Genomic DNA, 13,182 nt, shown 5'->3' with positions numbered 1-13,182 from the left:
TGTCGCACCGGAATTGATTGAGGCATTGGAGTCTGGCTCGTGCCGATGCCCGGCCTATCTGGACCGGCGGCCAATTCACAATCATCCCTGGAGGCGGGGTACTGCGCCGCATTGACCTATTTTTGTCCTTTGTTCGGATATAAACCGGACCTTAAATGTCTCGAGGCTGTCTTGTGAACTGTTTGTTCACATTTGTTCGTCGCCCGCTTGGCAGACTGTAGCCTTCATTATGGCGCCTCAGCATCACTACACGCTGGCGGACCAAGGAGAACCCGAAATAGAGCCAGTACCGGAGAGAAACGCAAACTCAACTGACAATGCAAACTCAGAGGCTACTGTACCCAAAAATGAGAAAGAATGTCCCAATGAGCCTCCAGCAACCCCTTCGTCGGTCGCATCCACGCTTGAGAAGGGTACATCCAGCACATCCCACTGGACGATTGGGTGGATGACTCCGGGGTCCATCATCACTTGCTTTCTCCTAGGTACGCCTTAGATTAAACGTAGGAGATAAGGCCGGTTTTGCCGGTTCTCACTCGTTACCACAATTGGAGAATTATTAACTGTGCGTTGCAGCGGCCTCTGTGGCCTCCATGCATCTGGGTCTCTTTCATTGGCTGGACCAGCGTGAAGTCGACAAGACTATCAAGCAGCCATATGTGACAGCCCTGTCAGTTGTATTTGTGAACGGGTTCCGGACATTCTTGGCCGCCGCGCTGGGGATGTCTTTCATCCAGATGCTGTGGAAGGATCTGCGTGCGCGTCCGATGCGCGTCGGCGACATTGACTCCTTCCTGTCGGTGTTGACGAACCCTCTCTACCTCGGGAATGTGCAGCTTCTCGCGGTGGCTCCTATCCCATTCATTTGCGCCTTAATATGCTGGTGCATCCCCATCGCCATGATCTTCCCAGCAGGTGCCCTGACTGTCGAGTCCAAGTCGCTTCATGTCCTGGCCAACCAGTCGGTTCCGACATTTGACCCGGCCTTCATGGGAAATGGCACCTTTACTGGCATGATGGCCGAAGCACTGTGGCAGCCGAATGACTATGATGCCTACAGGTTGGTTATACGTGATTATTGATTGCACTGTACAAGGATGCCCTAACAATTTCCAACAGCGGACCTATCTACAAGCTCACCCGCGTTGCAAGACAGGCTATAATGGCCGGACACTACCTTTCATCCCCGTCCCCGTGCAATACCGATTGCTCCTACACAATTAACATGCCAGGCCCCAGCTTCGAGTGCCGCAATTACTCCTCTCCCGATCTCTTCAGCTGGGTCAACCAGACCTACACGCAGAACTCGGGCGCATATCTCTACATCGCGTCGCAGGATTATGCTGCTCGCACCAACCGATCGGAATATTATTTTGACTTCGGCATGCGCTGGATGCAGGACAAGGAATATCAGAATCTCACCTGCCGAGCATACGAGTCGAACTACAACCTGCACATCACCTACACGGGGGACCAGCAAGACATCACCACGGAAGTCACCCCAATTCGCCAATTGAACAGCTCGTATATGTACGACTATGCTGGCATATATCCTCGGACCGGGGGTCGAGACCCAAAAATAAATGCGACCACAACGGGAGAAACTGGAGGCAACGTTACCGACATCTTCCGCCGGGCGAATTTGGCGGCCATCCAAGACTCGCTGGTGCTGGCATTCTCAGGATACATCGATATGATGAGTAAGTACTTTTTTGCATATAACAGACCAACCTCAACGATGACTCACACCTAATGTAGTCCTCCACGGCCAGCCAACCGCCAACACCATCATCTCCCTATCAGACCTATACTCAGGCCCAGCAAACACACCAACCTTCAACATTACAAGCGCATCAATGCAAGACTTACTACAGAACATCACCATCTCCCTCCTGACCATGAACCAAACCACCACCCAAACTACCGTTACGAACAATGTAACCGTGAACGTCTACACCTTTGACCGACCGGCACGCCTGGTCGCCCCGTACTTTGCGTGTCTTGGAGCCGCGCTGGCGTTTATTCTCTTTGGCGGACATGCACTTATCAGCAACGGCATTTCTGCCAGTATGACCGGCGTGTTTCAGACATTGTGCACTACGCGGGCCAGTGCACGATTGGACGATCTGGCGGCCAAGGGGTGCTTGGGAGGTCGGGAGAATGTTCCGGATGAGTTGAGGAATTTGAAGGTCATGTTTGGGGAGATTCAAGGGAAGGATGGCGTGCGTATGGCTGGATTGGGCCCGGTGGATGAGGTTGTTCCGTTGAAGAGGGGGTCGATATGACCTGATGTTACGATGTCATGATATGGGGTAGGTGACTGGGGACACATCTGGGACGGCATACTTTATTACCTGATTAATGTTTATTTAACGAATGATGCTACTAAACGAACCAAACCATCCATTTCAGAATAAGGACCGTGTTTGTGGTAGAAAAGAAGTATGATCACCTCATAATCCTCACGCTTAGCTTAGCTGTCATTATTTCGTCGAGATTGTGAGAGCTATTGGGTCGTCCTCAACGTTGAGTGTTAAAGACACTCTTCGATAGTAATATCTTAATGTGTCCACTGAATGTGATTGAAGGAACCGTCTGTGGCGAGGACAATGTACGAGCTGGCCTCATGCAAGAAGGAGGGGAAGTTGCAGATGCCTCACTGGCCAAAACGACGACAACATTGCGAAGGTTCCACATATATCAGAGCCTTATATTACTCGCTCTAAGATCAGTTTAACCACATACAATTTGACGGTACTCACCTATAAAGCAGTGCCTGAAGCAGCAAGGCATTACTCCATGATACGCTGCATGGTGCTATCTCGGAGACCTCGGGTTCATATAGGTGACATGGCTGCATCGGCAGCCAACAGCATCTCAACTTACAAAATGATCGACATCGGCCGGGCTTATATGCATGATGGCTTGGACCTATCTTTGACCGTTTGGTGGACCAGGAGGATGCCCAAGGTATGAGCGGGGCAAAGAAGGAGGGCGCTACGTATATCGACATCGAGGTAGAATGCCTAGCGATCTAAAACTGAAGGGAAAGGATATAAAGTCATCATCAGACGCGCTTGAGCGCGTAACACTCAAGTCCATACCATTTACTTTTGAAGTAACCCACTGAGGGCATTACGACACTTATCCAACTATCCTCTGCATCAAGCAGGCATTCACCATGACCATCTTCCGGAGTTCGGCAAAGGCTAGCGAGAGCGAGCCTCAGTATGGCATCAAAGTTCTATACGACTCCAACGAAGCAGAGGTAGAGTATGTATCCACAATCTGTTATAACTAATTCTTCGTCCCAGAGTTAACTTCACTGATAGTATCGTCTTCGTCCATGGCCTTGGCGGAAGTCGCGACGCAACCTGGACGATCAACGACGTGTGCTGGCCCCAAGCCCTTCTTCCGCAAGACTTGCCAAAAACCCGTATCATGACATTTGGGTATGATTCACGGGTGGTCAGTTTCACGACAGCCTTGTCCCAGAACGGGATTGTGGGAAACGCCGAGGATCTTTGTGCTCAGCTATCGCGTTTTAGAGCTTCTTCGGTAAGAAGGTCACTACTTACACTTACTGAGTCTAAATCAAAGCTAAGAAATCAAAACAGCCAGAGCGCCCGATCATCTTCGTAGCCCATAGCCTGGGCGGTTTGGTCTGCGCACAGGTAAGTTAACGATCAGTCGGTTCTCCCCAATATTGAGAAACTCACCGAGTCATCACAGACTGTTGTGGCAGGCAATCGCAGCTCCCCTTCCGACAATACGCAGATAATCAGCCAACACGTCCGTGGTATAGTCTTCCTGGGGACTCCATTCTGCGGTTCCGAAATCGCGAACTGGGTGTCTCGCTTCCACAAAGTGGCGGATTATATCTTTGAAAGCAACAAGGCCAATATCTCGGACCTGAAGAGTAAATCGGACACACTGCAGCATCTGATCGAGGAATTTGCCAACGTGTTGCGGAAACGTGATAATACTGATGACAGTATTCTGACCACTTTCTTCTATGAGCAGTTGAAAACACAGGGTGTCATGGTATGCGAAATGCAGATATCTGAAAGGCTACTAGTTAGGCTAGGCTAACATGAGCGAAGGTGGTCGACCGGAATTCTGCTACTATTCCCGGTCGCGGAGACATGATTTCCATTCAAGCCGACCATAAAAACATCTGCAAGTTCCGATCGAGGGACGACGATGAAGGATATGGGTTGGTGCTTGGCGCACTGAGGAAAATGATGATTGAGGTGCCAGTGAAGCAGAAGTCGAGTGTAAGGATCTACTGCTTAAGATTCACTACTACGCTTGCTAAATTTCTCCCAGAGCCCTGTCTTCAACTTCAATAATGCTGGTGCTTCCATCAATAACCAGGCAGGCCAGCAAACTATCAATGGGGGGATGAACTTTGGCACGTTTGCGCGATAGATGCGCATGCTTGAGCACCCGTTTCTTAGTGCTCTATCGTGGTGTGATACTTGGTTGAAACACTGGCTTAGTGGTCTAGATATCTTAGTCCGTGTTTGTATGGTTATAGTTTGATGTTGGAAAAGAAAAAGCACATGGGTTCTCCGTGAAAATCAACATATGTCCGTTCTTAGTCATTATGCATTTCATGTGCATTGAGGGTAAACTGTATTCCTTCAGCTAAAGCTGAGAGATCGCTCACAGCAAGGTTATTAACAATCCAAAGAACACTAAAGTAGATTCAACTCCAGTTTGTTCGCCAAAGGAATATGACCAAGCAACCTGGCGAGCTCCGGAGGACGGTGGCCAGAGCGATTTCTCGCATTCTTGTCAGCCCCGCGCCTCAAAAGGATGCCGACGATGTCAGTCAGGCCCTGGGATGCAGCGACATGAAGTACTGTCTGGCCATGCGAATCAGTGGCCGAGACATTTGCCCCATTGTCCAGCAGATGTTCCACTTTCGCAGCCTCCCCTTTTGCGGCTGCTTCTAGGAGCTTTTGATCAAGATGGGACTAAGATGAGGTATGTATATTAGCCGGTGATAATATTCCTTCTCAGTGTTAACAGATCATTTTTTTACCTTATCATCGGTAATATGCTGCGCGCCGTCTGGGATCATGGATGTTAGCACTAGTGTAGTGAATGAAGGTTTGATCGGATATCTACCTTGCTCGTGAGCATAGAAAGTATTGTTGTAGATACTGCCATAGACAACCTGGTTACCAGCTTGGTTGTGAACCGTGTTGTCTCGGTTGTCGAAGGTGTTTCCGTCACCCATCGCGTCTCAGCAGGTAGTAGAAGGTAAGCAGAGATAATGAATTATTCCAAGTGGTTACAAGCAAGGATGAAGATAGGATGGGTGAGTAGGTACAGAAAATCAAGGTCGAAATGTGTCATGCTGTTTGGCCTGACTGTTGCTGCCCTACAACTGCATTCGCTGTCCAGCTCACCAAGCTCCACAATATCGTTGTGGAATCATTTGCCGTGTATTATAGTGGGGCTTGCAGTTATCGACATGCAAGCGTTACAGACCTTGATTATACTGGTCAGGCTGGCATGGATGGCCTCCAGAACAGATTATTTCCGCCGAATCCGAGGAGGGGCTGGAGGGGGATGCAGCATGAGTGGGTCGGCCGGAGCATCCCCTAATCCATGCAGGTACTTGTTGCTATGGCTGAGAATGCAATCCATAACCTAGGAGTATCTTTCGCTAGCTTAGATAATATACAGAAATAGAAATATGTCTGGACTCGCAAATATACTCACGCCGGCATTCAACGAGGATTGGTGGGCGGATCATTGCCGCCTAAATCAGAGACAAAGCATGGCTACAACTGAGGCAACTACATTTACAACGCCACTCAGCATCCTTCGTGTTTCATAGAAGCAAGTGTCAGCAATACTTATTTGACCTATGATCCCTATCCACGATTACTCGCTCCCCTCCAAACCGTATCCCATCAACAACAAACCAACTTCGATCCCTATCTCACATCATGGCACTCATCGAAATCACCGTCATCTCAGATCCCGTATGCCCATGGGTAGGCTACCTCCTATCCATCACCTTCCTATAACCAGTTTAACATTAAATCTTCACTTGGAAGTGCTACATAGGCTACCGCCGCCTAACCAAGGCCATCCACCTATACCAAAAAACCTATCCCGGAGGAAGCCAAGACCGCATCCGGATTTCCTGGAAACCGTACTTTCTTGACCGTGATGCTCCAATGGAAAGTATAACCTACATAGGTCTGTCGCCTTACAACCCCCAACTCCATGAGCAATTCTACTCACATCACACACAACAGAGCGAATGACCCAAAAGCTCGGAGCCGATAAAGTTGTCGCCGCACAAGCACGCCTTCAGCGACTAGGTGCCCAAGATGGGATCCATTTCAATTTTGGAGGACAGTTTGGAAATACGCTGCGTGCGCATCAAGTGATGCTGTTGAGCGAGTTGGTTAGTCGGCAAGGAGGGAATGATGAGAGTGATACTCGCGATATTGCTACAGCTGTTGCTGAAGGCATCTTCCGCGCCCATTTTGAGGATGAGCTGGATATCACTGATGTGGAAACCCTGGTGCGCATTGCCGTGCAGGCTAGTGAGGCGTATCTGGATGAAACAAGGGTCCGGTCCTGGCTTGAGCAGGGTCAGGGAGTGGAGGAGATTGATGAGATGGCGGCAAGGGCACGTCGGGAGGGAGTGCACGGTGTGCCGTGCTTCCAGATTGGTGGGGGAGGCGATGCTGAAGGTGCAGTGTTGACTCTGAGTGGCGCGCAGGATATCGATGAGTTCTTGCGGGCCCTTATTGCACATAAGACGGGGAAGCAGTTGGATTCTGCGGACGAGGTGGCGGGAGGTCAGGCTATGACTTCGTGTTGATTTCTGAGGGGCTTGAAGTTTATATGTACTGTTATTGAGCCATTGAGCTCATGCAACTATGTACAAATTTGATCTTGATGTATGCTGATTCTTTCCCACTGTTTCCTCACTTTCCTTGCGGCAGGTAAACGCTCATCTCGAATCCGTTAGTGAAAGGCAATGTCATATTGCGAAAGCCATTCTCAGGGTCTCTCAAGAAAGAGAGTAGATCCGCATAGCCGTGAGCTCCGGAGATCGTGTTGTCGGTAAGAACCACTGCACCGTGTCGGAGACGAGGGAGAACGGTCTTGAGGGTAGGGAGTGCTAGCGGAGTCCAGACTATGAATGTTAGTTAGCCATATGAATGTTCTCGGCTATGAATCCGAGAAACTCACTATCAAGAAGGAGAAGATCAATTTGTGGCAGACCTTCCTTCAAGGTTTCGAGCAGATCACCCTCTCGCAGATCGATCTGCTTCTCCACAATCTCACCGCACTGACGCCAGTACCCGCGGGCGATATCCGCCTTCGACTTCTCCTTCTCCGTCGCGATGACAGTGCCAGACTTGCCAGTGGCGGCGGTGGTCTTCGCGACAGCCAGAGCAAGGTAGATGGTGCTAACGCCGAAGCTGGTGCCTGCCTCGACGACATTGGTGGCACCCATGGAATTGATCAGCTGATAGGTGAATTGGCATTTGTCTTCGTCCAGCGCGATGAACTTGTCGAGCATGAGTTGGTCGAATGCGGCTTGCGGGTTGGCGGCAGGACCTTTGTCTTCTGATTTGCCGAGAATATCCGTTGAGATAAACTTGCCGTTCTTGGAGATCAAAGCTTCCTGTTCCAAAGACTTTTTGTGAAGCTCGGCGAGGAGCTGGAGGACATGCTGCGGGGCATCGACGGGATTGGGGGAAGACATGCTGTGCTGTTATTAGGTGTCAGATTGAGTACTACTCAGTAGATACTTAGTGAAAGTGTTGATTTCGAGTAGAAGGGAAAGAACCAGAGAGCTGGATCTGTCCTTTAAGTATTACAGCTTACACAAATGATGGATGAATCATGCTGCTTTGATCACTCCGGAAGAACGGCAAGACATGATGTGGAGATTGTGATTCTTGGCATGCGGGACAAGATGCGTAGGGCAGCACAGTTGGGGGCATGTTTTCTTCCGGATAGCATCGGCATAATACCACGAAATCTCGAACGTGCATTTACTTTCTTCGGGTGCCGTACAAGCTATATGAGATGCAAGTCCTCTTTCAGCCTCATACCGAGGTTATATATCTTCCTTGCCTTTTTGGCTGACTCTTCAGAGGAAGGAGTTGCCCGCGGTTAAGTGTTCTGCGTAGATTGCCTCCGCGGAGATCGAGGATATTTCTCGGCATTATGGAAAGGGGCATTGACTCATCCACCACCATGAAAAAGGGAGCATCATTAATCAGCAAATCAAAGCGGTAAGCTCAAAGTATTGACCCCATTTCATGGAAGCCATTACGGGTCTTATAGGTCAATGGTGGTGGATGTGAGCTTTTCCCGACACACTATACACAGAAAATCGGATACAATCCATCCATGAGTCATTGTGTCAATATCGCAACGGACGCTCCTGGCAAGACAAGCTTGGGACTTGAGTATCTTGTCAGCCAGCTACGACGTGAATGTATGCTAGCGAAAAATTCTTAGAAGGCTTGATACGATCGATTTATCTCTATTCTATACACATAACCCAGGTCCTGTCTTCTATCGAGTGCAAAGTCTACTCTCTAGCCCACTCTATAACCCGTCTCAACACTTCAAAGCCATCTGTTGGCTGTTCAAGCCTCGCCAGCTGGCCTTCTAGTTCCCGCTCCGAAAGATTGCCATTGTAAACATCATCCTCCTCTAACAACATCTTTTTGGCCAGTTCAGGCTGGACTTCTGGATGCGCCTGAAAAGACAGCACGGTATTTTCCTTATTGACAAACATTTCATGGTTTTCCGCCAGGTGAACAAAGCCTACTCCGGGTTGTGCCACCTCTCGTACATGAAACTCCGGTAACCTCTGGGGAGAATCATCAGCAGGGAAAACAACCAAAGGGCAGCCATCACACAACGCACGTAGGTCTTAACACCTGATCGGCTGGAGAAGAACTTCATTCCAGCTTCAGTCAACTTTACGTCTTCAAGGCCGGCCTACAATAATAGATAAATCAGTTTGTAGAGCACGATGAGCAGTGTAGCTGCGACACATAAAATGGGTCCTGTAGGAACTGCTCGCACTTCTCCACCAAATGCCCTCGATATCGCTTGGTGGCCTTAGCAGATGCCCAGAATCTTAGTCTTTGGTGACTCCCGCGCAGTCCTTCGGAGAAAGTCCAAAACACCAAGGACCCAGGGTTCCGAGGACGAGGCATCGGCTTTCCCTCCACTCAAGACGATCAAGCCATATTCTTGGGGGTCGGGGAAGTTCCCTTCAAATACGGGATCGTACATATCGACCTTGGCGTTTGGTGCAATAACATCAAAGACATCCCGATAAGACCCGCGCACGTCGTTCCAGAACTCATTTCCCGGGGGTGTGTTGATAAGAACGGCGATGCGTAGGGGGGCTTGGTTGGTCATGGTGCTGGGAGTTCTGGAAGACCCTGCTGACCTAGATGAGCGAGAGGTAAACAAATTGAATAGGTTCCGTGCTGCCCATGATATCAGAGACGGGCGGATACTTGAATCATTGGAATCACTGACTGCTTACTTCTGCCGTCTACGCCGGACCTCGGTAGACACCGACTTTTAAGAGATTGATAGTGTATCGCATTCGCACTCCAGTTATAGTAAGAGCCCCTTCACAGAAGTGATTGAGTAACTAGACATCGGGATCGCCACGGATTATCCAGCCATGATTGACTGTGACAGGGCGCAAGATATTCCCAATCGGGTGATCGAGAACGATCGGATCTCTGCCGAAAGTGGGTCCCGATCCATAAATTACCGGATCGGGTGCGCAAGAACGATGCCAAGCGGAGATTTGATAATGAATGGCAGCCCTGTGAGTGAGACAAATCACACACTTCGGATTATTATCAGAACAGATGAGTCGAGAATTCTGAATGATCCAGAATGACTAGTGGCAAAGCAAACAAGAGTAGGCCTCACATCAGTATAAAGTTGACCTACCCTCCCCGAATATGGTCATCAAGCAATCTATACACTTCCTCGAGACCTTCACACCATGTTCTTTGCCAGCGCGCACGCTGAAACTGATGAGGAGGTGCTCCTCCAGTTCATCAAGGAGAACCCCCTGGGCATGCTCATTACGGGCATAGACTCCTCCAACCAGGACTTTCTTCAATGCACCCACGTCCCCTTCGTGCTAGACCTCCCTAAGACCGAAGAGAACCCATCAGCTCACCCGCAACTCCGTGCCCATATCGCCAAGCAGAACCCTCAAGCCAAAGCCATGCTCGAGCTTGCCAACGGATCACCGCCGAATATCCTTCCGCTCGAGCGCGATGTCCTCGTGGTATTCAACGGACGCCACGACCACTATGTGACCCCCAAATTCTACACCGAGACGAAGCCCGACACCGGCAAGGTTGTCCCAACATGGAACTACTCGGCCGTTCAAATCTACGGAAAGCTTTCCCTGTACTACGATTCCAGGACCCCCGAGGCGGACGCCTTCCTATCGAAGCAGATGCATGATCTGTCGGAACAATGCGAGCGACGGATCATGGGATTTACCGGAGGGGACCGACCACAGCCGTGGAAGGTTGCGGACGCGCCCGAGCGATACATCGAGCTGATGCAGCGGAATGTTGTAGGGATTCGGATCGAGATTACGAAGATTGAGGGCAAGTACAAGATGAGTCAGGAGATGAAGCCCGGGGACCGGAACGGCGTGGTCAAAGGGTTTGCAGGCATGGGCGGGGAAACCGGACAAGCTATCTCGGCTTTGGTTCAGGAACGGGGGGAGTTGATTGACAAGAAGAAGGCGCTGAAGTCTGCCTCGGTAGAATAGAGTGAAGGATTCCATTAGTTACTTACTTTATACTCAATAAATCCGTCGGATATAGTAATTTCTCAAAGAGGGTTAGCGTTGGTTTTCACTTGGTGCACAGTCACGTGCACCTTATAATCGTTGACTCACCCCGCGATTGCCCTCAACTGCCTTCGGCCGGACTGTTTTGTTGTCTGTAGCTGCTAAACTTAGAGGTCGAGTTAGAGAAAAAAAAATACACTCTCTTCATTGTACTTTATCACATGTACAAGCCGGCGCCACCGAGACCCAAAAAGACAAACATCATCCGCTCCCGCAATGGCTGTAAAAGTTGCCGCAGCCGCAGAACCAAGTGTGATGAGCGGAAACCGACATGCGGAACTTGTGCGAGACTCGGAAAGAATTGTGATTATGCTAGACCAGCTTTCAAATTTCAAGTTGCTACAGTCGAAAATCCAAAATCATCACCGAAGGCACTAGCAACAGCAACAGTGTCCAATGTGCCGCCAGAGGAGACCACTCCAACACTGCCTGAAGACCAGAGCTTGGCTGTCGTTCATGCCACACGCGATGTCCCCTCCGTTGGGAGTCATAGCATTATCCAGTCATTACAAATGACGGACCGCGATATCTTCTATACAACCTACTGGGAGGGCTCATGCTTGCCAGCCTTGCACCCGATATTCCACTTTGCCACCTCTTTGGCCGCTGACCATCCCATTCTCAACGACGCCCTCCTAGCCCTATCTGCCTGCAATATCGGCCGCCTCCATGCAGAGCGCAGATCAGCATCACTCGGGTCAATGTGCCCATTGAGTCCTAGTCTCATCCACCAGACACGGAGCCATCTATACTACTCGTCCGCAATCCAGAAGCTGACCATCATGCAATCACAAGACTATCGTCGAAACTCAACAACAATCTTGATTGTACTCGTCTTGTTCGCTCATTTGGAGCAAGCTATGGGCAATTTCCAGGGTTTTCACTGTCATGTCCGGGGTATGATGAATCTTCTTGAATGGCATGAAGGCGTCAAAGACGCAGCCATCAAATCGCTGCTTGCTTCATGGATGCAAATCCGGTATGTTGTATGGTGGGCTCGAGCCTACTTCAGTTCGTTGGAAGTTTGTCAGAAACTCCCTTCGATCCCTCTACCTGCATCCTTATTAGACGTCCCGCAGACACTTCACGAACGACGTGTGAAAGTCCTCAGCATTATGTGTGAGTCACATCGGCTAAACTGCAACGCCGTGCTGCAGCATTTTCGGAATCTACGGTCGGAGGATACTTGTGTTTCCGATGTCAGCGAACACTATGCTTATTGCACTGCTCTCTTGCACCACGAAGCGGCAAAGTTGGACGCGTGGGTGCTGCAGCTTCCGCCATCCGAGCAGCCAATATACGAGCTTAACGATACGGACAGCACTACAATCCGTTTTCAGTCCCATGATGCCGCGCTGAACTACGCATACTACGTAGTTGCGCGGGCCATGCAGTGCACCGGGGTTCTGCGACTCCTTCATGATTCAGAATCCACTCATGATGGACAGTATGACGAAGAGGAATACTGGGTCCAGACATTAGTCCGGATTGCACAATGGAGCGATATACAGACGTCCGTCACTAAGAATAGCTATACTATCGGGTTCTCAGGCTTACTTCTGGCGGGTATTCTCCGATGTCAGAGTCTATCAATCGGGTTGGAGATCCAGGACTGGTTGCAGACACTCATCAATTTGCAACCAACTGAAGAGGGGGCATTTCCAATCTATCAGACCTTCAACGTGGTCAAAATCATTAATCAACAGAGAGCAATTGGTCGAGATATCTTTGCCGTCACTCAGCCGGTGGACGATGGGGGAGGAACGCCCAAGATCACTGGCTACAACAGTCAGTCTATTACAAGCCTTCTCTTTCATGGGAGAGACCAGCACCTCGGTTGCCTTTCCCAAGAGTGTATCTCCCTGGATGTGTGAAGTCAGATACTATCGATAAGGAGCGTCAACACCCTTGTCCATATCCCATTATTTAGCCCTCGTTAGCTCAAAAAGCAGGATGTGAAAGTATTGAGATCTTCAACATCCTTGGCAAATGACCAAGGCATAAGCGGGACATAACCGAATATTGTGGCTCGGCTTCCTCCGAAGCAAATAGATGCGACGCTGTGGATAGATCCCTGTCGATCCAGACACATGTCCTGGTGAGGTCACTCACACAAGGGTACAATAGAGATTACGCAGTGTCTTCAATGCAAAGGCAAGATTAGGTATGCAGTGCACATATTGAGATATATGAGATTTATAAATGCTCTGCCGTGGATTATTTTGTCAGAGAGCACTCACAATAAACATGGCAGACTTGGGATTAGTGCCATT

At 49.7% G+C, this 13,182-nt stretch overlaps 8 protein-coding genes across 8 annotated transcripts; 5 read left to right on the top strand and 3 right to left on the bottom strand.

Moving 5' to 3' along the window:
- Positions 1-229: 229 nt before the first annotated feature.
- Positions 230-2,464, top strand: ASPBRDRAFT_78015 (uncharacterized protein; the record flags this gene model as incomplete). Its single annotated transcript, XM_067629389.1, has 4 exons — positions 230-485; positions 577-1,060; positions 1,120-1,700; positions 1,759-2,464. 4 exons carry the CDS (start codon positions 230-232, stop codon positions 2,283-2,285), a joined length of 1,848 nt encoding a protein of 615 aa, XP_067475575.1. The 3' UTR covers positions 2,286-2,464.
- A 717-nt stretch (positions 2,465-3,181) lies between these two features.
- Positions 3,182-4,431, top strand: ASPBRDRAFT_134181 (esterase/lipase family protein; the record flags this gene model as incomplete). Its single annotated transcript, XM_067618581.1, is given in 6 exon segments — positions 3,182-3,273; positions 3,333-3,558; positions 3,618-3,674; positions 3,691-4,044; positions 4,104-4,277; positions 4,330-4,431. The coding sequence occupies 6 exon segments, from the start codon at positions 3,182-3,184 to the stop codon at positions 4,429-4,431; spliced, it is 1,005 nt and encodes a 334-aa protein (XP_067475574.1).
- A 269-nt stretch (positions 4,432-4,700) lies between these two features.
- ASPBRDRAFT_199449 (ankyrin repeat domain-containing protein) lies at positions 4,701-5,248 on the bottom strand (the record flags this gene model as incomplete). Its single annotated transcript, XM_067621330.1, has 3 exons — positions 4,701-4,982; positions 5,051-5,079; positions 5,137-5,248. The coding sequence occupies 3 exons, from the start codon at positions 5,246-5,248 to the stop codon at positions 4,701-4,703; spliced, it is 423 nt and encodes a 140-aa protein (XP_067475573.1).
- Positions 5,249-5,928: 680 nt separating this feature from the next.
- ASPBRDRAFT_47264 (DsbA family oxidoreductase) lies at positions 5,929-7,100 on the top strand. The gene is made up of 3 exons (XM_067625820.1): positions 5,929-6,014; positions 6,078-6,222; positions 6,282-7,100. The coding sequence occupies exons 1-3, from the start codon at positions 5,967-5,969 to the stop codon at positions 6,854-6,856; spliced, it is 768 nt and encodes a 255-aa protein (XP_067475572.1). The 5' UTR covers positions 5,929-5,966; the 3' UTR covers positions 6,857-7,100.
- Positions 6,576-7,911, bottom strand: ASPBRDRAFT_47263 (O-methyltransferase). Its single transcript, XM_067625819.1, has 2 exons — positions 7,231-7,911; positions 6,576-7,174 (listed from the first exon to the last, which is right to left on the bottom strand). Exons 1-2 carry the CDS (start codon positions 7,748-7,750, stop codon positions 6,963-6,965), a joined length of 732 nt encoding a protein of 243 aa, XP_067475571.1. The 5' UTR covers positions 7,751-7,911; the 3' UTR covers positions 6,576-6,962.
- Positions 7,912-8,153: 242 nt separating this feature from the next.
- On the bottom strand, positions 8,154-9,432 carry ASPBRDRAFT_659976 (uncharacterized protein; the record flags this gene model as incomplete). Its single annotated transcript, XM_067628628.1, has 3 exons — positions 8,154-8,872; positions 8,929-9,003; positions 9,202-9,432. 3 exons carry the CDS (start codon positions 9,430-9,432, stop codon positions 8,588-8,590), a joined length of 591 nt encoding a protein of 196 aa, XP_067475570.1. The 3' UTR covers positions 8,154-8,587.
- A 598-nt stretch (positions 9,433-10,030) lies between these two features.
- On the top strand, positions 10,031-10,877 carry ASPBRDRAFT_160240 (FMN-binding negative transcriptional regulator). Its single transcript, XM_067619463.1, has one exon. It carries the CDS (start codon positions 10,040-10,042, stop codon positions 10,826-10,828), a length of 789 nt encoding a protein of 262 aa, XP_067475569.1. The 5' UTR covers positions 10,031-10,039; the 3' UTR covers positions 10,829-10,877.
- A 193-nt stretch (positions 10,878-11,070) lies between these two features.
- ASPBRDRAFT_33595 (Zn(II)2Cys6 transcription factor domain-containing protein) lies at positions 11,071-12,783 on the top strand (the record flags this gene model as incomplete). Its single annotated transcript, XM_067623139.1, has 1 exon — positions 11,071-12,783. The coding sequence occupies one exon, from the start codon at positions 11,071-11,073 to the stop codon at positions 12,781-12,783; it is 1,713 nt and encodes a 570-aa protein (XP_067475568.1).
- Positions 12,784-13,182: the final 399 nt, after the last annotated feature.

The sequence above is a fragment of the Aspergillus brasiliensis genome, assembly GCF_001889945.1.
Source record: "Aspergillus brasiliensis CBS 101740 unplaced genomic scaffold ASPBRscaffold_13, whole genome shotgun sequence".
Lineage (NCBI taxonomy): Eukaryota > Fungi > Ascomycota > Eurotiomycetes > Eurotiales > Aspergillaceae > Aspergillus > Aspergillus brasiliensis.
This window is presented reverse-complemented; position numbering and strand designations above follow the sequence as displayed.

Coding starts and splice junctions, on each gene's coding strand:
- ASPBRDRAFT_47263 (XM_067625819.1), bottom strand. CDS start 7,750: ATGTCTTCCCCCAATCCCGTCGATGCCCCGCAGCATGTCCTCCAGCTC. Junction 7,175..7,230: donor TGATCTTCTCCTTCTTGATA/GTGAGTTTCTCG, acceptor TAACATTCATAG/TCTGGACTCCGCTAGCACTC.
- ASPBRDRAFT_160240 (XM_067619463.1), top strand. CDS start 10,040: ATGTTCTTTGCCAGCGCGCACGCTGAAACTGATGAGGAGGTGCTCCTC.
- ASPBRDRAFT_47264 (XM_067625820.1), top strand. CDS start 5,967: ATGGCACTCATCGAAATCACCGTCATCTCAGATCCCGTATGCCCATGG. Junction 6,015..6,077: donor CAGATCCCGTATGCCCATGG/GTAGGCTACCTC, acceptor TTCACTTGGAAG/TGCTACATAGGCTACCGCCG. Junction 6,223..6,281: donor GGAAAGTATAACCTACATAG/GTCTGTCGCCTT, acceptor CACACACAACAG/AGCGAATGACCCAAAAGCTC.